General features: G+C 39.4%; 1 protein-coding gene across 3 annotated transcripts; it reads right to left on the bottom strand.

Annotated features, from left to right (window-relative positions):
- Positions 1–8,746: 8,746 nt before the first annotated feature.
- Positions 8,747–21,798, bottom strand: arf3.L (ADP ribosylation factor 3 L homeolog). 3 transcript variants are annotated; one of them, XM_018247364.2, is made up of 5 exons: positions 21,644–21,798; positions 13,595–13,793; positions 13,186–13,296; positions 11,716–11,840; positions 8,747–10,254 (listed from the first exon to the last, which is right to left on the bottom strand). In XM_018247364.2, exons 2-5 carry the CDS (start codon positions 13,740–13,742, stop codon positions 10,093–10,095), a joined length of 546 nt encoding a protein of 181 aa, XP_018102853.1. In that variant the 5' UTR covers positions 13,743–13,793; positions 21,644–21,798; the 3' UTR covers positions 8,747–10,092. The 3 variants fall into 3 exon arrangements, with proteins under 3 accessions (XP_018102853.1, XP_018102855.1, XP_018102854.1); XM_018247366.2 differs by having other exon boundaries at positions 13,595–13,789; positions 21,644–21,773; XM_018247365.2 differs by having other exon boundaries at positions 21,640–21,757.
- Positions 21,799–23,140: the final 1,342 nt, after the last annotated feature.

The following is a 23,140-nucleotide window of genomic DNA, read 5'->3' as shown; positions in this document are numbered from 1 at the left end:
TTATGAATAATAATAAACACGTTGTAAATTAAAACACGTAGCCTCTCCAATGCAGACTGTTCTATATAAATACATTGTAGATTGCTGCCTGTATATACTGTATGCTCATCAATGATTCTGACATTTAGAAGAATGATTTTGTACATCTTGAATGGTTTCCTTTCATTGATTTCTAAAGAATAAATATAAACTTGTGTCCTGAGCAAGAGCTTTCCCATAGCAACCTAGTGAACAAACATTCTGGTACAAAAAATGTTGCCATTGATGCTGTTCCAGAAGGCTGAATTATGCTGCTCATACATGTAAAGATCCATCATACGTGTGCGAGGCTTAATCAGGCTGATATGGCCATTGTCCCATGGGCCAATAATTGGATCATACTGCTGGACTACAGATAGAGGTCAGACAAGGGCATCAACACACTGATGAGGTCCTCGCCCACCTAATAGGGTTTCCTAATTGAGTCTTGTGTACCTGCATCTTATACGACAAAGGAAAAGCAACTGCGCGAGTATTTTTTCATTTTTTAACAGTAAAACTGCAAAAAAAAAGTGTGTGATAGTCGCACATCTGTTGCACCTGCACGCATATTTTTTTGTCACAGCAGTTTCGGAAAAAAGTGCGGAAATTAGCCACTAATCTATGTCTGGTGAATAAATTGGCCCCTCACTAGCCCCTATGTGAGTGCCCCACCCGTTTCTAGATGGACATAAATGTTGGATATGATAAAGGGACAGGGAACAGCACCAATGAGAAGAGTTCAGCAACTTACCTCTGGGGGAAGCTTCGCCACTGTAAAGGGAATTAAAGTGATACATAATAGTGATATATAATCAGAACATATCACACTAGGACTGAAGGGTCACAAAATGTTTCTTAGCCCCTCGGCCCAGAGTTACTGACCAATTCCAAAATGGCTGAGGTTCCTGGGAGGAGAGAGCTGGTTCTGTCACTTACACTGGGGCTGCTGATATGAGAGAGATTTCTTGATTCTGAGTCTAGAAAATACAGAATTAATCCTAGCATTAAGGAATGTTTAATAACATAATGAGATGTGCTTTTTGTAAGGATAACAATGGTACGGGTGTCAATAATGAGTTTAACATTCAGTAACACCTGCCCCAAGGACATGTGATATAACCCCAGCAATAAAAAAAAGACAAAAAGGATCAAGCCTAAGGATGTTTCACTTTGACATCCTCTTACTGAGATTGTTTGGTGGCATTAGGTGGAACGGGCCTATGTTGACCCTATTGAAAGAAGGTAGACTCTTTATAAAGAGGTTGCTCCCCCTTTATCCTTCTCTCTACCCCCCCTCCACCCTAGAGCAGATTACTGTAACAGGATTGTGCAGTCATCCAAAAATGTGCCGAAATAAAGAAGGGGTGGGAGACTTAAAAACATCTTTCCGGCTCAGTTTTAACTCTACCCCCTTCCAATCCCCAGCACTGAAAAGATCCCCACAGAATCTGTTAATCTGTTTCTAATTAAAGCTTAGGGGAGGGTTTCCTGAGAATATTACTTGCTGCCCCCAAGCCCTTTCAGCGTGATCTCTGGGACCCACAAGTTGTTCCTGTATATGTGGGAAGGGACATCGAGATGTTTCATGTTGAGTTCAGACCTGAAAGAAAAATCAATAAAGGGCATTTCCTCTGGTCCACTCAAAGATAAGCATGAAATGCGTCATCCCTCATTAGATCTATTTTGGTCATTATGCACAACTAGAATAGACGCTCTAGTTGTGGCTGCCTACCTTGATCTACAAAATATTGCCCTAGCATTGATATATATAAATAGATAGAGGAAAGATGCATTAGCATTAATATACAATAGGGACATATGGGATGCCACCAAGTCCCTGTAAACTGCTAGTAAGGTACATGAAGATTGACAAAGCTACTACAGGTAGAGTAAAAATCCATATTTGCTCAACTGCTCATTCACCAGCAGAAATAGTGGAGCATGTTCTAAAGTGATAGTACCACGGGCCAGTGCACTTATTCAGCACATAGGAGAGCCATTTGGAGTCGGAGGCTTCTACATTCACTAAGGGTGCTGAACGCAATGCAATCTGGTTTGTTAGTCAGTCCCCATGGAAGCACCAAAGCAAAAGCTACTATGTGCCACATTCCCAGTTTGATTCCCCCCCCCCATTATCAAAACCTTTCTGACAGTCAGGAAAGATATTTAAATAACTTGATTCATTTATGAACATACATGTGGCAATTTGTTCTGCTGATTTAGGCGGCCAAACATCATCCTGCTTTATGGGACATTAGAGCTCAGCAGCAGTGCTGCAAACAGCAAATTCTAACAATGTTTTTCCTCACTGGAGCAAATTATTCAATTAAATTGCAAAGTCTGAAAAGCCTGATATTTACCATACAACTTGGTAAACAATAATGGTAAATACCCCCCTGCTTTTGACACCGAGGAACTTGACTGTGAGACAAACTCTTGCCAGTGTTGCTGGGTAGATGTACTTTCCTTTTATAAATGTCATTGGCACAAAAACATCACTTTCTATTATCATGTCAAAACAAAAAAAAAATGTTGTGAAGATAAAGAGTGTAAGATGTGTTGCTGCTAGTCCAACATTTCTCAGATTTGGAATCACTGTGTAACTTTTTCTACCTGTAAACATGTAGAGAGAATCTATGTCCCAATGTGTGCCACTCTCAGTGCTAATCCTATTCCCACGCAGCCTTGTGTGCCCCATCTGTCAGTCACCAAGCCACGGGTAACGCTATAACATGGAGTAGAAGCTGGAAAAAGAAAACTTTATGGAGAAAAACCAGACAAATAGGTATTTCAAAACTCTACAACTAACTCTTCTTGTGTAAATCTGGTCTTACATTATAACAGTGATCCCCAAACAGTGGCTCACGAGCAACATGTTACTCACCATCTCCTTAGATGTTGCTCCCTGTAACCTCAAAGCAGGTGGTAATTATTTAATTCCTGGCTTGGAGGCAAGTTTTTGTTGCATAAAAACTATGTATAATGCCAAAGAGAGTCTCATGTAGGTTGCCAGCCCAAATAGGGGCTACCAAAAGCCAATTTGGCACCCCAGGGACTTTTTTCATCCCCAACTCTTTTTACATTTGAATGTAAAAAAAGGTTGGTGACCCCTGATCTATTAGATCCTCTTATCTGGCAAGATTGTAGATCTTTACCCCAATATGCCCACCTAAGATGGCCGATATCAGGTTAATCCAATTGTTTGGCCCTAGGGAATAGAAGCTGTTGGAGCAATGGCTGCATCTGTGCTGTTGCGGTCAAATCAAACCTGCCCAATTTTCAGCCAGATATCGGTTGGCTGGGTCCAACAGAGAGCCCCATACATGAGCAGCTGCTGAATTGGCTTGAATCTGCTCATGTATGGCCACCTTAAAGGAAAACTATACCCCCAAAATGAATACATAAGCAACAGATAGTTTACATCATATTAAGTGGCATATTAAAGAATCTTACCAAACTGGAATATACATTTAAGTAAATATTGCTCTTTTACATCTCTTGCCTTGAACCACCATTTTGTGATGGTCTCTGTGCTGCCTCAGAGATCACCTGACCAGAAATACTACAACTCTAACTGTAACAGGAAGAAGTGTGGAAGCAAAAGACACAACTCGCTATGATATGTTTGTGTGCACCATGAATCGTATGATCCCAGGGGGAGGCCCTTATTTTTTTAAAATGGCAATTTTCTATTTATGATTAACCAATGGCACATACTACTATAAAAGTATATTATTATGAAAATGGTTTATTTACATGAAGCTGGGTTTTACATATGAACTATTTTATTCAATATATTTTTATAGAGACCTACATTGATTGGGGGGGAAAGATTTAATTTAAGCCAATATATGGGGTTGAGTCAAATAAAGAAAGCAGACTTGTTGCATATTGTTTCCAGTGGTTTAATTCTATTTAGTCACATACAGCTTACATTCCAAAATATACAAAGAAAAATAGAATACCCAGCTTAAACCATATGTTCCACTTTACACCACTCACAGAACAGAAGTGTGAGAGAGAGAGAGAGGACAGTTGAGAATGAGAGGGCTGAGAGCATGAAGTCAGAAAACACAAAATTCAGCACTGGGGGAATGTAGCCAATGGTGTTAGTGCAGAAAAGACTGCTTGTGCTGAATACCTATTACTCCTATTCGCTGGCAATTAGGGATGTACCGAATCCACTATTTTGGATTCGGCCGAACCCCCGAATCCTTCGTGAAAGATTCGGCCGAATACCGAACCAAATGGGAAGGGAAAACCATTTTTTACTTCCTTGTTTTCTGACAAAAAGTCACGCAATTTCCCTCCGCGCCCCTAATTTGCATATGCAAATCAGTATTCGGATTCGGTTCGGCTGGGCAGAAGGATTCGGCCGAATCCGAATCCTGCTGAAATCCCAAACCGAATCCTGGATTCGGTGAATCCCTACTGGCAATGCCCAGTAAATTATAGGAACAAAACAGGCAATACATTGGCATGCTTTCCAATTTTACTTGTATTATTCCTTTTTCTGCCTAACACTCATTTACTACTTGCCCTCTCTGCTTACAATCAAACCGTCAAGAAATATTCAAAACAAAAATCACTGGATAAACAAATGGTCCCTTATGTAAAAAGCGCACAACATGAATCGTAAGGCTGGAGGCACAAGTGGAGCTTTCCAACCAGCTCAAACGTTTGCCACCTCCTGTGACTTCCATTGACTCAAATTGGAATGGAAAATGTTCAATAGAGGCTACAAATAGCGCTGCTTTTAGACATTTCCCATTCAAGTGAAAGAGAGGAAGACACACTGGGGCTCATTTATTAACACTGGGCAAAAACCCATATCAACCAATAAGTATTAAGCTTTTTTCATCAAGCTGTAGGTTGAACACTGAAAGCAATCACCACCTGATTGGCTGCCATAGGTTACTGCCCAGGTGTAAATTTGCCCAGTGTTTATAAATAAGCCCCAGTGTGTACTTGGCTGGCTAAAATGCACCAGGTGTGTATGGGCCTTTGAGGATAATGGCAGCTGAGAAATATTAATGTCACTTCTTCCAATACACTTTTGTATCCCACTAGGCTGGGAATAGATCCTATATTGCTTTTTACCTGCATTCCAACATTATTTCTTCCATCACTTCTATGGATAGAGGGGAGTCAGCAGTCAGATTTGCGGGATGCGAGTACACGATTCAGTGTTTTGGGGAAGCCAGAGCTGTTGCTGAATGGCTAGCAGCTGAATGAGAAGAGTCTGTGAGGAGATGCTGGGAGTTTCAGTTCAGCAAAAGCTGGAAGGCCATGGACAGGAACACCCTGCTTTATATAGTTGCCACTATTAACAAAAGTCAGATAGCGAATACAGTAGAACTCCCATTTTACATGCCCTGGTTTTAAATTTTCCCTCATTTTACGTTGTCCCACCTATATATTAAGCACAATACATTTCTCTGATTTTACATATTCCTGGATTTGACACCATTTTATTCTGGTCCCCTGAAAAACTTAAAATGGGGGTTCTACTGTATATACATCATGGCTAGGCATTTGCACAGACTCACATCAATGGAAAACCTTAGTGAATATTCAGTTAGCAGAGCAGTCAGACTCAGGGAATAAAGCAAATGAAAAGAAGGTAGACTTGTCCTATTGATTTGATATAGTATAGGGTGCAACTCCCGTGTGTGTTGCCTATCATTCCAAGCATATATATTATTTTTTTTTAAAACAAAACCAGTATATCTGCCCTCAAGGTCATTTGCTTTATTCCAAGCACAGAGAAAAGAGTAGAGCATTATATATATATATATATATATATATATATATATATATATATATCTTTCAGACGAGTATTCACACTCCAAAGTCAATATTAATAGAAGGAGGGGTGCCCGGTAAATAGTTTCCAGACCAGCACTCCCTTTTGTGTAAAAAACGTAATCTTTTATTGTTGCATAGTATCAATGCCCAATGTTTCGGTCCCTATTGGGACCTTTTTCAAGGATGATCCTTCATCATCCTTGAAAATATATATAAAATAGAATATAGATTATGCATTATGCACCTGACAAAGGCAATTGGGCCGAAACATATAGTGCAGGACATTCCTGAAATAAATCACATGATGATACCATAAGAAGTGTTGTGCTCTCAGGGTACTCTTTTCTCTATGCTTGGAATAAAGCAAATGACCTTGAGGGCAGATATACTGGTTTTGTTTAAAAAAAATAATATATATGTATGCACACTATGCAGAACAGATTCTAGCACCTCAATGCACCCGACAAGGAAATCTTTTTGGATGATTCTAACGAGGATCTTTAGAAATTAAAGGTCACTTGAAAAAATCTGTTTCAAAACATGATGCAAAGATGAATCACCTTAGCGTTAAATCCCCATCATCTCTTCTGCTTCCCAGTCGCTGACACACGGACAGTTCTGCTAAATGCCACGAGCACGTGTACCTGCTTCCCTGCAAAGGAACAATACTCTCGGGACATTTACATTTTCTTTTTTGAAATGGAGCCTTAAGCAAGAATAGGGGGGGTTGAAGAGATGTTTCCGCACCTAGCTTACATTTCACTTTACACTCACTTTACATTTTAACAAGACGATTCAGTTGAGACTGGAGCAATTTACTAGCTGGATGGCCTCCCAGTGATGTAACTGACAGATTGAGTGAAGATTGCCTCAGTGACATCACTGGGAGCCATTCCAGTCATTATAAATAAGGGTGGTGTTATTTAACTGCTACACTGCAATATGGATGGATGACATATTTCATTACAGCAGGTGCCTCCACATGGAACAACTTGCAAGTTTAGGTTAAATACAATAACACTTCCAACAGTGGCATTAACCAGCTGAATAACATGGCTACAACTTGCGCTAGCCAACCTGCTTACTAACAGGATGCTGGGAATGTCTACATAATATTTTTATAAATAAGTTCAAACAAAACTTTCAATTATACAGGAAAAACAAATGTAAACATATCACTTTGTACCAGTCATCCCAGTACATAAACAATAATGAGACTGAATGCAATATGAGCTTCCTCCAGTGATTAACTATCTGCTGCTAGAGGAATAAAAGGAGAAGGAAAGGCTAAAATTAAGTAAGCTTTCTCAGAAATGTCTATATAAATACACCAGTAAACCCTCAAAGTAATGCTGCTCTGAGTCCTCTGTCAAAAGAAACACTATTTCTTTCCTTCTATTGTGTACACATGGGCTTCTGTATTAATCTTCCTGTTTTCATCTTAAACCTCCAGGGCATGGGCTTGAGCATGCTCAGTTTGCTCCTCTCCTCCCTGCTGTAATCTGAGCCCAGAACGTTGAGTGAGCAGGAAGAGACTCAGACAAGAAGTGATGTCACACCAGACCAATATGGCAGCTGCTATCCTAAACAAACAGAGAGCTTCTAGAGCTGTTAACTCAGGTATGGTAAAGAATTCTGCAGAATAAATATAGTGTTATAGCTTGCACTATTGTGGCTAATCTATTGCCAATATACTGCTTTGGTAGCTTTCCTTCTCCTTTAAAGGACCCATTTGCATCTGATTATCCAGCATTTGGCCCCCTGTGTAAGAACTAAAACCATTGTATTATGTAAAGCTAATCTGTTATCTGCTGTGTAAACATGAGCCTTTTTGCCCTATTCAGACTGAATGGCTGCCCCCATGGCTACACAGCAGCGAATCTATATAAATTATACTAATGTTTGAAGCTAACATAACATTATTTATCAGTGCATAACAGCACTATTTAAATGCATGAAAAACACTTTTTTGGTGTTACTGTTCCTATGAAAATGAATACTTAAGTAAACAGTGTTAAGACTCCCATGCATGGGCCAGTAAAAGCTGCAGACTTGGTTCCTCCAGACTAAGCCACATCGTACTGTGACTTCTATGGGCTCCTCACAACTGTTACAGGGCTGAAAATGCCAGAGGGTCCCCCTAGGCCAGCACTATGTTGACCCAGGACACATTGTCAGATAATACAAATTTGGTCCAGTGTGTGGGTAGGTGAGCAATAAAACAGTGTATGCCCATCTTAGGTTTTTAAATGGGGCAATAAATGTTGCCCTTTTAACTGTTTCTCAAATGCTAATTAGGGGTTCCTGGTGTCCAAATAGTTCACAACATTGTGGAAGTTCCGTCCATTAAAATAAGACAGAGTATTAGTGCAAAAACTCATTAAAATAACCCTTGTAAAAACCCTTACTGTATATTATTATACAGTAAGGGTACGAGCACATGGGGCAGTAAATCTGCGCTACCATGGTTGACAATAAATCCGAAGGTTCCTCCGCTTCAGTGTTAAAGTGAATCGGTGGCGGGAAAACATACGTATCACACGGAAGCCTGAAGATGCCTCACAAGGAGATTTCAGAAAGCACAGATGATTCACATTAATGCAATGGGAACTCTTAATCTGATCAACCACAGATCAACCTGAACAGAAACCAAAGCTCATCCGAGGCTAAATATAACAGCTTGGCCTCGCGAGGGCCTCCAGATATTACTGAAATACAACTCGCTGGACCCCTCATTGACTATACTCGGAGTTATAGCTTAACAACAAAAGTAAAGTCACAGGTTGGACATGCTGATGTAAAATGAGCCTGCACTGTTAAACGTGTGTAGATAAAGTATAGCTTGATAACTTTAACATAATAGTTTCAATTTAAAGTCAAATATACCTGTTATTCACTGTATTAACTTTTATTGAACTTATTTTTTAAAAAATACGTTTTTATTAACTTGTTCGACGCAGCAACTTGAAACTCTGATATATCTGTATAAATAAGTCAAATCAACTGGACTTGCTGTGTTTTTCTTGAAGACGTTTCACCAGTCACCCAACTGGCTTTCTCAATTCAGAATTTCTACAGATATACCATGACCTGGAAGAATGAGAATCTTCACAAACAGCACTATGATATATTAATATTTACAGTATTCAGTGAAATTGTGCCCAGGTGCTAAATCAATGCTAGGCCTCAGTTCAGGTAGATCAGCACTCCCAACTCTTTTGCTGCTATATAACTCACTTCTCCCCGATAAACCGATTTGTGTCTAGGGCAAAGTGTTAAGATTTTAGGATTAGGAATTTAGTGCTGATCAACCAAAGTTCTTATTTACTCATGCAAATAAGTGTTGTAATCAACATTTGGTACATGCAGGAGACTGTTCTTTTAAATTGGAATGACAAAACTAACTATTTTAGTCTTTAATACTGGTGCCACAGGAAAAAAACGATCTTTTATATCATACAAGTCCCAAAGTGTAAGCATCCTTGCTGCTGGGAGGTTTACTCCCTCCATACTTGTTGCGCAATACAGCATTGCCTCACAGAAGAAACTTCTCACTGACAAAGGAATAAAGTATTGTGAAACGTACAAGCAAGGAGTGCCTCTCCCGGTGGAAAGCCTGCCTACACTTCTGTAGCTGAAGGAATATATTGCCATTCTGACTTCTTTATTGCACTTTAAATTTCTCTTTCTGCTCCCCAGTGGTTTGGTCATCTATTAAAATTGCTCTCCTGCACTAATGCACATCCCTCTGAAATAATATTAGAACCCAAGCTTATCGTATCCTTTCTGAGAGGATACATTATTATATGTGATGATCCTTTTTTCACTATTTAAACCATCTTGGATGAAGTACTGTAAATAAAATGATTTAAAACCAAATACAAGAAGCCAAACACATTCCCACAATTATGTGCAAAGGGAGCTTCCACACAACATAAACACAAAACAGCACTGCTCCCATTCCTTTCCTCTAACCGACCCTGTCTACAGGGGGCAGAATACTCAGGCATGTACTGCCAACACTCACTTGTCTGCTCCCACCCAATATCTTCAAAGAAACAAGGAAAACAGCAAGTAACAGCAGATTGATGAACCAGGAGAAACACGGCACCCGATTAAAACACCCCAAACCAAAACGGCAACGAAAGCGAGTTTGGAACCAAGAGAAGCAGGAGGGATTGTGTGGTCTGTACCAGGAGTCAACCCCAACCTGGTTTGGCTGGGGAAGCACAGTAAGGATGTTGGAGGAAGAGTCGGGTGCCTTCACTTCTTGTTCTTCAGTTGGTTGGCTAGCCAGTCCAGCCCTTCATACAGACCATCTCCACTGGTTGCGCAAGTTGCTTGGATGTACCAGTTGCGGTGGCGGAGAGAATGAAGGCCCAGCTTGTCTGTTATCTCTGCAGCATTCATAGCATTTGGCAGATCCTGCAAGCAGTTATAGATGGTCAGTGTGAACACGGTAATTGGAGAATAGAAATGACGTTGGCAAAGGAAGCATGCGAGAGCTATAATCCCGGTCAATGTTACTGCGATTGGCTAATATAGAACATGTTGAACATGTTGATAAATGCAAGTTTATGCACTTGAAAAGTAAACATAATTTCAAGCAACTTTGCAATATACATCAATTAAAAAATATGCAGACTTTTCATGATTTTTAATGGTTTCTGACAGTTCCCTAAGCCTAGCCCCCTGCTCTTCTGCTGATCTCTCTGACTACTTTGCTGCACTGGCTGACTACTGTTTCTTTGTATCAACAGCCAGCTGTTCTCAGCCTGCATCCTCCAAACCTCAATATTCCCTGCACATGTGATTTCAATAAGGAACGGAGCATGATAGTACAATGCATTGTGGGTTATGTAGTTCCTGCATGATGTCTGTAAGCTGTGGAGAAGTTGTTACAATTTGTAACATCAGTGTTTTAGTCCCTCCTTCCCTGCCAGAATTTCAAACGATGCAGAAAAAGAAGAACTGTTAACCAACTGGATTGTAGCATAGAAAATGGCATTTATTCTTACTTTTTGAAGAAACGGGTAACTGTGATGGGTATATTAGGGGTTTCTGTGTTATGTGGGCCTCTTTATCAAATTTTGGTTTGGAAGCAGGAGTTCCCCTTTAACTGATATGGATCTTGGGGTTTTTGTAGATAACAAGTTGTCTAATTCTGAGCAGTGTCATTCTGTGGCTACTAAAGCGAATAATGTTCTATCTTGCATAAAAAAGGGCATTAACTCAAGGGATGAAAATATTATTATGCCTCTTTATAGGTCCCTGGTAAGGCCTCATCTGGAGTATGCAGTGCAGTTTTAGGCTCCAATCCTTAAAGGGATTCTGTCATGATCTTTATGGTGTACTAAACTAAACTGGTTGGAGGGATGGAAGATTCAAATTATTAGGGTAGACTGTCACGGTTGGGGTTGTTTTCTCTGGGAAAAAAGGCGCTTGTGAGGGGACATGATTACACTTTTACACTTAAGTACATTAGAGGACAAATAGCAGGGGGCCTTTTTACCCATAAAGAGGATCACCAAAGGCCACCCCTTCAGCCTAGAGGAAAAGAACTTTTATTTGAAATGCACTGCCGGGTGATGTTGTGATGGCCGATTCTGTTAATGCTTTTAAGAGTGACTTGGATAATTTCTTGGACAGACATAATATCAAAGGCTATTGTGATACTAAATTATATAGTTAGTATAGATATGGGAATATATCATTTATGTGAGGGTATGGAGGGGTGTGTGGATGCAGGGTTTCCATTTGGAGGGGTTGTACTTGATGGACTTAGCAAATAATATTATGTTCTAGAGTAGGCACTAAAGTAATCTACTTGTCCATAAGCTTGTAAGTAATACAATGTAACATTTAGCAAAGCAAATGATCACAAACCTGTTTGTTTGCAAAAACAAGCAACACTGCATCTCTCAACTCATCTTCTGCCAGCATCCTCATCAGTTCTTCACGGGCCTCATTCACTCGCTCTCTATCATTGCTGTCCACCACAAATATTAATCCTGAAAAGACAATGCAGCATTATATTGACTGATTTCATTTGTATGCCTTATGAACACAACAGCTGTAAAACAAGCATCATGAACTAGCTTGGCTCCCAGGGCAAATCACAGCTATAGAAACTTAGAAAAAAACCCAAAGAAGTGGAAAGGAAAGTACAGAAGTCACTGAACAGGACAAAACAGGAGAAAGTGTCTTTGCAATAAAGTGTTTTCAAGTAAAGATATTTTCCAGCATTGAACAAACCCATGATATTATGTTGGTGGATTTACTGAGGCTTGCTAAAAAAAAAACAGTTTTTCCACAGCGTCTTTGGCATAGCACTGGAAGGCCTGGATATAGATTGTTGTTAATCGATTTGAATCAAAGTTTTTGATCTTATCAACCATCTATAATAATAATTGTTGGCTGTCTCCAGCCAAGTCTGATTAAAGGTGGCCATACACTATAAGATCCGCTCATTTGCAGAGGTTGCGAAACGAGCGGATCTTTCCACGATATACCGACCATTGGCAGGGCAATATCAGGTTAATCTGGGCTAAATGATCGGATTTTAATGAGGTCAATGGGCGATGACGGGTTGTAGGACCGCCTCCACTAGTGATATGGTCCTCAATAGTAGGAAAATGCAAACTTGTCTGATTGATATCTGGCCGATTTTTGGTCAGATATTGATTGGGGAGACCCATTGGAAGCCCCCATACACAGGCAGGTAAACTGCCAAATCAGTCTAAAGGTTCAATATCAGCAGTTTTAATCTGCCTGTGTGTGGCCACCTTAAGATCTGAATCTGTCATATTGCCTTTGCCAACCTATTAGTGTCTGGTATTGTAAATATAACACAGCTAACCACCCAAAGTTTGAATCTAAAGCTGGCCATACATGAGGAGATCCGCTCGTCTGGCGACATCGCCAAACGAACGGATCTTTCACAGATATGCCCACCAACGGCAGGGCTATATCGGGGTAATCCGAACATTCGCCCGCTGGGATCCTAGGATTCAAGGTGCACACAAACAAACCATACATGTTAGGTCACATGAGCCAATTAACAGACAGAGTTCTGTCTTTTTTTTCCACACTTCTTCCTGTTAAAGTATAAGTTGAAGTATTTCTGGTCAGGTGATCTATGAGGCAGCACAGAGACCATTATGAAATGGTGGTTCAAGGCAAGAGATGTAAAAAGGCAATATTTATATATATCTATATCTATCTATCTATCTATATATATATATATATTAGAAGCCCACTTGTATCTAGTATGGACCATACAAAAGTAACCAAGCCCCATACATTTGTGCCATCTGAAACCACAAAAAATACTCATGCACAAGGATACACACTCACCCTGAGTGTTCTGAAAATAATGCCTCCAAAGTGGGCGAATCTTGTCTTGGCCGCCCACATCCCATACTGTAAAGCTGATATTCTTGTACTCCACTGTCTCCACATTAAAGCCTGTTGTAATGAAAGGAACGGGAAGCAAACGTCAAGATGTTTTTTCAAAGAATCACCCAAAAGAATAGAGGAGCAACATTTTTATAAAGGGAAGTCAAATTTCCATGTGAAGGAAACATATTAAGCAACCAGCAAGGTATACTTGGCTACAAATTTGCAGAGGTGACTTGGCTCATATTGGACAATTTTGGGTAATTTTAATTCAACAAAAGATGCTGGCAACTATAAGCAATAACTGTATAAATTATGTCAATACTTCCCCCTGACAATTGAAAACACTTTTTCCTTTGGCACTTACCTATGGTGGGTATAGTAGTCACAATTTCTCCAAGCTTTAGTTTGTACAAGATGGTGGTCTTTCCTGCAGCATCAAGTCCCACCATGAGTATCCGCATTTCCTTCTTCCCAATCAGGCTCTTCAGGAGGTTTCCAAAGATGTTCCCCATGGTATTTTCCTAAAGATGCTTTTGTGACACGTCTACAGGCTTACAAACTGTCTGGCAGATGATTTATCCAAAGGAAGAAGAAGTATAAAATAAAGAAATAAGTAAGATATGATGTAAGGTTGCAACTTTTAGATCAATTTATCAATGTGATTTTTATCTTGCTGTCTAATGATGTGGATACACACACACACACACACACATATATATATATATATAAATATATATATATATATATATATATATATATATATATATATATATATATATATATATATATATATATATATATATATATATATATATATATATATATGTATATTTTTTTATCATTTGTTTATACCCTGTATGAAAAGAATACTAAAGTATCTGGCAACCAACCCCCCCCCCCCTTCAAAATAGTGCATACCAATAATCATGGATGTCACTTCAGCTACAGCAAAAACAATACATTTCCAGCATTTTACTTGGGGTAAAGCCAAAAGAGACCCCAAAATGAACATACATAAATTATAGCACGCATTATATGTGTACTGCCTGTGTGGCAAAAGATGCAAAAAGCGAATTCTACCAAATCCAAAATGGGTAAATATATCTTTTTACAGTAAGCTACCAAACTACAATGCTAGCTAGGTGTCCATCTCAGTAGGAGATGCTGCTTGTGCTAAAGTGACCTGCTGCCTTGATCAAAACACAATCTGCTGCCTCTGAATGGAGACAAGGAAAGGACAGGGCCCTGTTTATAGATATGGGAAAATTAAACATGAAGTTCATTTCAGCAGGCTCGCTTGTTGGCAAATGCTGTTATATACAATACAGGTATGGGACCTATTATCCAGAATGCTCGGGACCTGGGGCTTTCCGGATAACGGGTCTTTCCATAATTTGGATCTTCACACCTTAAGGCTGCTAGAAAATCATGTAAACATTAAATAAACCCAATAGGCTCATTCTGCTTCCCATAAGGATTAATTACAGTGGTGTGAAAAACTATTTGCCCCCTTCCTGATTTCTTATTCTTTTGCATGTTTGTCACACAAAATGTTTCTGATCATCAAACACATTTAACTATTAGTCAAAGATAACACAAGTAAACACAAAATGCAGTTTTTAAATGAGGGTTTTTATTATTTAGGGAGAAAAGAAATCCAAACCTGTGTGAAAAAGTAATTGCCCCCTGAACCTAATAACTGGTTGGGCCACCCTTAGCAGCAATAACTGCAATCAAGTGTTTGCGATAACTTGCAACGAGTCTTTTACAGCGCTCTGGAGGAATTTTGGCCCACTCATCTTTGCAGAATTGTTGTAATTCAGCTTAATTTGAGGGTTTTCTAGCATGAACCGCCTTTTTAAGGTCATGCCACAACATCTCAATAGGATTCAGGTCAGGACTTTGACTAGGCCACTCCAAAGTCTTCATTTTGTTTTTCTTCAGCCATTCAGAGGTGGATTTGCTGGTGTGTTTTGGGTCATTGTCCTGCTGCAGCACCCAAGATCGCTTCAGCTTGAGTTGACGAACAGATGGCCGGACATTCTCCTTCAGGATTTTTTGGTAGACAGTAGAATTCATGGTTCCATCTATCACAGCAAGTCTTCCAGGTCCTGAAGCAGCAAAACAACCCCAGAACATCACACTACCACCACCATATTTTACTGTTGGTATGATGTTCTTTTTCTGAAATGCTGTGTTACTTTTACGCCAGATGTAACGGGACGCGCACCTTCCAAAAAGTTCAACTTTTGTCTCGTCAGTCCACAAGGTATTTTCCCCAAAAGTCTTGGCAATCATTGAGATGTTTTTTAGCAAAATTGAGACGAGCCTTAATGTTCTTTTTGCTTAAAAGTGGTTTGCGCCTTGGATATCTGCCATGCAGGCCGTTTTTGCCCAGTCTCTTTCTTATGGTGGAGTCCTGAACACTGACCTTAATTGAGGCAAGTGAGGCCTGCAGTTCTTTAGATGTTGTCCTGGGGTCTTTTGTGGCCTCTCGGATGAGTTGTCTCTGCGCTCTTGGGGTAATTTTGGTTGGCCGGCCACTCCTGGGAAGGTTCACCACTGTTCCATGTTTTTGCCATTTGTGGATAATGGCTCTCACTGTGGTTCGCTGGAGTCCCAAAGCTTTAGAAATGGCTTTATAACCTTTGAAATTGAACTCAGGTGTGATAAACCACAGTTAAGTTATTTTTTAACAAGGGGGGCAATCACTTTTTCACACAGGCCCATGTAGATTTGGAGTTTTTTTTCTCCCTTAATAACGTAAACCTTCATTTAAAAACTGCATTTTGTGTTCAATTATGTTATCTTTGACTAATAGTTAACCGTTTTTGATGAGCAGAAACATTTAAGTGTGACAAACATGCAAAAGAATAAGAAATCAGGAAGGGGGCAAATAGTTTTTCACACCACTGTATATCTTAGTTGGAATCAAGTACAAGCTACTGTTTTATTACTACAGAGAAAAAGGAAATCATTTTAAAAAATTTGGATTATTTGGTTACAATGGAGTCTATAGGAGATGACCTTTCCGTAATTCGGAACTTTCTGGATAATGGGTTTCCGGATAATGGATCACATACCTGTACTAAGCACTGTCCAGCCAGCAAGCAGCATACTTTATTACATTCAGCTACAAACCAAAACAATGTGGTTCTCTAAGCATCTCCCATTAGAGGCAGCAGGTTATATTATAAAAACATTTAAAAGCCTATCAGGATTGAAAATACTGCCAACAGAGATCACATGCAGCAACTCCCAGTCAGGTATGTCCAAAATATCACGTTCCATGCTTCTGAATTTTGAATACAAAAAGGATTAACACAGAGGAGTCAACATCATGGTTAAAATTGTTTTAGTAGACTTAAAGCATAGTGCTCCAAATTATGTAAAAATGTATTCAGAAAACCAAAAGACACACAATACAATCTAAGTATCTGATAATCACAAGTAAATGTTACAAAAAACAACTTCTTATACGGCCGTTATATACTATATGCGTGTGTATAAATAAATAAATAAATATTTAGATATACCAACATCCTGCATGTTACTACTATTGTTGTGAAACTAGCAGGATCAAGCTCTATCTTTGTAAATAATTAATTTGCCTACCTGGGGCAAGCTGAAACCAAGATGTGGGTCTTATGAAAATTAAGTTAGAAACAACTAGGCCTGGTTATAGGGCAGAAACACACGCTGCTATTTCGGGAGATTAGTCGCCTAGTGAAAAAACGCTTCTTCTTCGGGCGACTAGCAGCGTGCGTCTGTGCCCTTACGGGTCTGTGCTAATTGAAGCCAATTTTACTTTAATTGGTGCCTGGTACATGGACCCAGCTCTGAAGGAATTACAAATCTGATTTATCATATTAATCTAAGTGGATTAAGAAGTATCAGCCTGAGCTAATGTAAAAAATATGCAACTCTTCTCTGTGTGCAGACAGGCAAGGGTTATCCAGTGATGCCTCAATAAGCCTGATCAATTTAAAGAGGTGTTTCACCGTGATATATAATGGCTAAATCAAAGCAACTTTTCAATTGGACGTCATTTTTCTTTTTTTATAGTTTTTTTTATTATTTAATTATTGCCTTTTTATTCAGACTCTTCCCAGCTTTTTATATGGGGGTCACTGACTTTTATCTGAAAAACAAATGTTCTGTAAGGCTACAGATGTATTGTTACTGCTACTTCATCATCTTTCTATTTAGGCACTCTCCTATTCATATTTCAGTCTCTTTTTCAAAGAAGAGCATGGTTGCTAGGGTAATTTAGATCCTAGCAACCAGATTGCTGAAATTGCAAACTGGAGAGCTGCTGAATAAAAATAACTCAAAAACCACAGGTAATAAAAAATGAAAAGCAATTGCAAATTGTCTCAGAATATCACTCGCTGCATCATACTAAAATTTAATTTAAAGGTGAACAACCCCTTTAAAATAAATAAATTGTAAGGCTGCTGCCACATGGGGAGTGCCCTCTGCTGGTATACTTCAGCTGACAGAGAACTTTCCAAAACTAACCCTGCTACATTTACTTCAACAGAAATGCTGTGCAGTGGCAGTACTAGACCTTTCAGACTCAAATATATCTAGCACTAGTGCTGCCAGGTTTCCTCCCACTGAAGTAACATACATTGGCAGAGAACGTGCCATCAGGATCCACAGGCCTAAGATGAAATCTGGGCAAATTCAATAAATGTGTGCCATTAACAGTTTGCGTCATTCATTAAAATGTACCGCCATCTGCAATATTCTGACAGATAAAAGGAAGATGATATAACCTGTTTTCTCCCTATGGCTGCTGAGAGCACAAAGGAACACCCACGGAATAACAGCCACATGCATTTGTGCTGTAATTATTAAACAAAAGATAGTAATATACAGTATATGCAGTGTGTTTGCATCTAGTTATAAGTGGTGGCACAGTCAGGAAATCAGCCACTTGGCTCATATCACATTCTCACGCAATATGGTCAGTTTTATCAGGAACCACTTAACCTGCCTGTATGTTTTGGAGCAGCACAAGCATAAAATAAAATATTCCTGGGGATGCCAAATAAGGTCTGTGATTGGCTATGGTGTAGCCCCTATGTGGACTGGCGGCCTACGGGAGGCTCTGTTTGGTAGTACATTTGGTTTTTATGTAACTAAAACTTGCCTCCAAGTCACAAATCCAAAAATAAGCACCTGCTTTGAGGCCACTGGGAGCAACATCAACATCCAAGGATTTCGTGAGCAACATGTTGCTCAGGAGCCACTGGTTGGGGATCACGGTTTTAGAGTGTGGGAGAAACAGATACCCGGGGAGACCATACACACATGAAGCCAAAAATAAATCCACTGCAACACTATATATGGCAAGCAGGCCTCAAACTGGACATCCCTGAATAAGTAATGGACTGCAGACATATGAGAGAGAGAGAGCAGCTATATATGAAGCTGAGGTGACATGTAGGGATGGGCGAATTTTTTCGCCTTGTTTCGCTGAAAAAATGACGCCCATAGACTTGTATGGCGGAGTGCGTCAAAAAATTTTTTGCCGCGCGACAAAATTATTTAGACTTTAATGGGCGTCTGCGTCATTTCGCCAGCGGCAAATTTTTGGCGAAACGGGTCAAATTCGCTCATCCCTAGTGACATGCACTAATTCTGCAGAAACTCTCTGTAAACTGCAACAGTGTTGAAAATAAAAATGGAAGGCTGTCTAACACTGCCAACCATCTCTGATGCACATGCTTCAGTTATAAAGATGGAAAAACTGTGGCCCACAAGGTGCATAGCTGTAAAGCAAAACTGCTGAAATCAATCAGAAACAGAATATTTAAGCCTCACTGCATGAAAATCTGGGATTGAAAAACCTGCATTTAGACATCAATTCCACCAATCACAATGCCGTGCCAGTCATTGCACAGTAATTTGGGGCAAAAGGAAGCAGATGGGCATTTTCTTCCCTGGTGTAGATAACACCTTCCATGACATGGCTCTTAAAGGCAGGTGGCTTATAAATCTACTGTTGTTCTGTAAAGACTGAATTATATTGTAATATAGTGACTAAAAATAGAAGGTGCTTTCCTGCTGTTTGGATGGATTTGCTTAACTCTGGTGCTGATAAAAGCAACACAGCATGGTCACCTTTATTCTACTCAGTTTTCTTTAAGCATGATCAAGGTATTCATGCTGTGTCTCCTCATCTCCTGAAGAGACTTCAAGTTCAGGGCCTGAAATTAGTCATCAAAATCCTTAACACTAAGAGAGACAAAAGTATTTCTAAAAATTGCTTACATTGTTTTCATAAACAGGGTTGATTATCACTTTTAAGATATGTTTTATTGTGTGCTTCCTCAACCCAGCCTTTTCTACTGCAAACCACTCAACAATGCTGGGGTCAGAAGCGCATTGCAAAGTGCTGGCTCGGGATGGAATCTGTTAGTTAGAGCAGGGGAAATCTGACTCATAGAGTCTTTTTGCAACTGCAAAAAGAAAATTTTGGTTGAGGAACTTACAATAAGATCAATTGGTGAAACTATTGGTGAAATGAATTTACTAAACATCCACTATGCAGAGGCTATTAATCTGAAGGTCAGGACACAAAAATGGGCCCCCATGCTATTTGGAGTGGGTTCCCATGACCTCCCCTAAATAATGTAGAATGTCTTTTTAGTCTGAAATATTTTTAGTCTAATGCTTCTTCATTGCTATAAAAAGTCAGCTAGCATTATATCCCAGTACTATTCAGACTTAATCCACCTGAACGGCACATTTACAATATAAAACCATGACACAATTCTCTTGGATCTGATCTACAAAAAAAAAAAACTGTTTGCAGACGTTGCATGGGTAGCAAATATGGCTTCCCATGGTGTCATGCTTGATGTACATAAACCTACATACTCAATTAACACAGCAAGCAAGCACAATAGTCAGCACATAACCTAAAGCACATAAAGTTATATCTGAATATTGGATGTTGCGTACACCGATAAATGTGCTGGAAGTTGAGTGTCACAGTAAAAGTGCTAACATTTGCAACAGTGAAAAGTACTGACAGCGAAAGTACTTGGAGATGATGTTGATGATGTTGAAGATGTTCTCAACAATGAAAGTACTGGTGACTAAAAATTGTCAGTAGCCCAGAGAGGTACAATATGTATGAAACCCTGTGTACATGCGGGGGGGGGGGACTGGTGCTGGGATTTGTGACCAGTAATGAAGGAACTAGAGGGTCAGTACAGCAGCAATAAAACTTGCAGTGAAACAGAAAGTACCTTATGATAGGGTTTGTTCATGAAGAAGAAGGTGCTGGGAGTAGTGCATAGCAATGAAGGAACTGGTGGGGTACTTGTTCATCGGAGGATGAAAAATGACACTTCTTGGGGACATTTTATTCAAAAATTAGTGGGGAGGGTCATTGTTAATTTATCGCCTGTCATAAATGAACAGGTGGAGATTACGGGCAGAGACACGCGGTCAGAGTCGGGGAGATTAGACGCCCGGCGACAAATCCCCTCTTCTTCAGGATGACTAATCTCCCCTTACTGCCTTCCCGTCGGCTAGAATGAAAATCATCGGTGGCGGCATGGCACTTGGAGCTCTTCGTTTTCCGAAGTAGCCTCACGAGGAAACTTCTGGCGACATCAGAAAACGAATCGCTCCGAGTGCCTTCCCGCCAGCGATTTTGATTCTAGCCGGCGGGAAGGCAGTTCTATGAAAGAATAGCTAGTAGTCACCTTGGAGTTCTGTGAGTTGCATAAAAGAACAAGGCCTGTATATGGTCATGAAACCCTTGTGTGACATCAAATAGCCTTCTAAAATATATGTGCCTCCCATAGTAAAATAGAAGCATATTGTAAGCTACCAAGGAATGTTGTTGCTGCATGAGGGCACAACGCTGAGTCAACATCTGATATCCTCATATATTAGAACAGGGGGTACATTATGATTTATAATAAATATTTTGATGAGTCGGGTGACAACAATGACATCACAAGGCAGCAATTATAATAGATGACATCACTAAGCACCATTTATATGGATATATTTTACAGGATATTGCAGCTCCTGTGTAGTGTGTGTGTGTAAGGTGCGATTCTTCAAGACAATACAGCAAAGGGGAAGATTGAGGTTTCCCAAGCTGTGGCTCCCAAGTTAACGTTGCATGCTGGGATTTGAAGTCTAGTACCACCCAATCAAAGGTAACATTTTTTTTCCACAGGTGCCTCATTATATGGGCAGGACTTGTCAGTTCATGTTATGAGGGATGGAAGGATGGAGGCAGGAGCTCCCGCCGTCATTCATTGATGGGAAAAGCGAGGAGTCGCTCATATACTTTGAGGTGAATGATGCGATTGCTTTTAAACAGATGAAGGCATGGGACAGCGATACTAATGTGCGCCACTCGCTGTCTCTCACCTACCTCCACCTCCTGACCTCCTCTTCTTCTTCTTCTTCTTAATCCTTCCCTACCTCAGCGACTCCTCTGTCCTCTCCGACCGGAAGCAGCGAGAACAAATCTCGCGCTATCTCCAACAGCGAAGGACCAGTGTGTGCTATGGACTGACGGGAACTCTCGCGAGACATGACTCCGTTGCCATAGTAACCGATGCAGCAGCTAAATTGTGCTGCAGGGATGAGTGGGCAGCGGGCCTGTGGCTCACGTGAGACCCTGATCTGTACAATCCACCCACACAGCCTCTCTCAAAGGCTAAGCCTCGTCGTGATAATGGATGTGGATGAAAAGTCTCAATATCTGAGCTATTCTATTTATTAAATGATCATATTTTTTTATTAAATCGGATTATAATTAGGCATGACCACCCACTCTCTTTACATTTGCAATGTCGTGTGAAGAATCAGGAGACTTTGCCTCAAAATCTAGCTATAAATCTAGCAAAATCTTTATATATATATATATATATATATATATATATATATATATATATATATAGATATATATAGATATATATAGATATATATATAAATATATATATAGATATATATATATAGATATATATATGATATATATATATATATAGATATATATATATATATATAGATATATATATATATATATAGTCATATGATTCACCGGCACTCACCCTCACTGGATCAAATCCCGGGTGCTCCTCAGAGGGAAATAGATAAATGCAGTTAGGAGCACTCACAGGTGTAGTGATGAAAAAGTATCTTTTATTGGAGTATTACAAACTCTCCCACATTGCATTTATTTATATATATATATATATATATATATATATATATATATATATATATATATATATATATATATATATATATATATATATATATATATATATAACAACCAGTAAAATGAACCAGTAAATTAAACCTGACTGACATCAATGTTTGTAAAATTAGTAATGAATGGAGGGCACACCAGAAAAAGTTCAAAGGTTAATTGGAGGTGCAGAAACAATTGTTACCCCTACTTAAGGTAACTAACAGCACTAATTCATCCACATGTTCGCACACTCAAAGTAAAAACAACTTGGCAAAAAAGGTGGTTTGAGAGTAAATTTTTACTATTTGTTCAAAAAAGCATTTAATACAAACAATGCCTTACAATATGGCATAATATTCACAATGTTTTAAAAGTAAGTATCAACCACCCATTAGTTATATACAGCAAAAAAGAAGACAGCAAGGGAGCGGATACACCTACCAGAAAAATGAGAATGACCCCAACGTTTCGGCACCAAGGCCTTTGTCAAGGGGATTCTTTTTTGCCAAGTTGTTTTTACTTTGAGTGTGCGAACATGTGGATGAATTAGTGACATCAATGTTTGTAACAGAAATGAAAAGTCATAGAAAAAAAAAAAAAAGTTGCCTTTTGGCTGGTATTTTACCAGCCTGACCAATTAAAATGATGCTTAAAGGAGAAAGAAAAGGCTTA

Source organism: Xenopus laevis, chromosome 2L (assembly GCF_017654675.1).
Source record: "Xenopus laevis strain J_2021 chromosome 2L, Xenopus_laevis_v10.1, whole genome shotgun sequence".
Classification (NCBI taxonomy): Eukaryota; Metazoa; Chordata; class Amphibia; order Anura; family Pipidae; genus Xenopus; species Xenopus laevis.
Note: the sequence above shows the minus strand (reverse complement) of the source record. Positions and strands in the feature narration are given on the sequence as shown.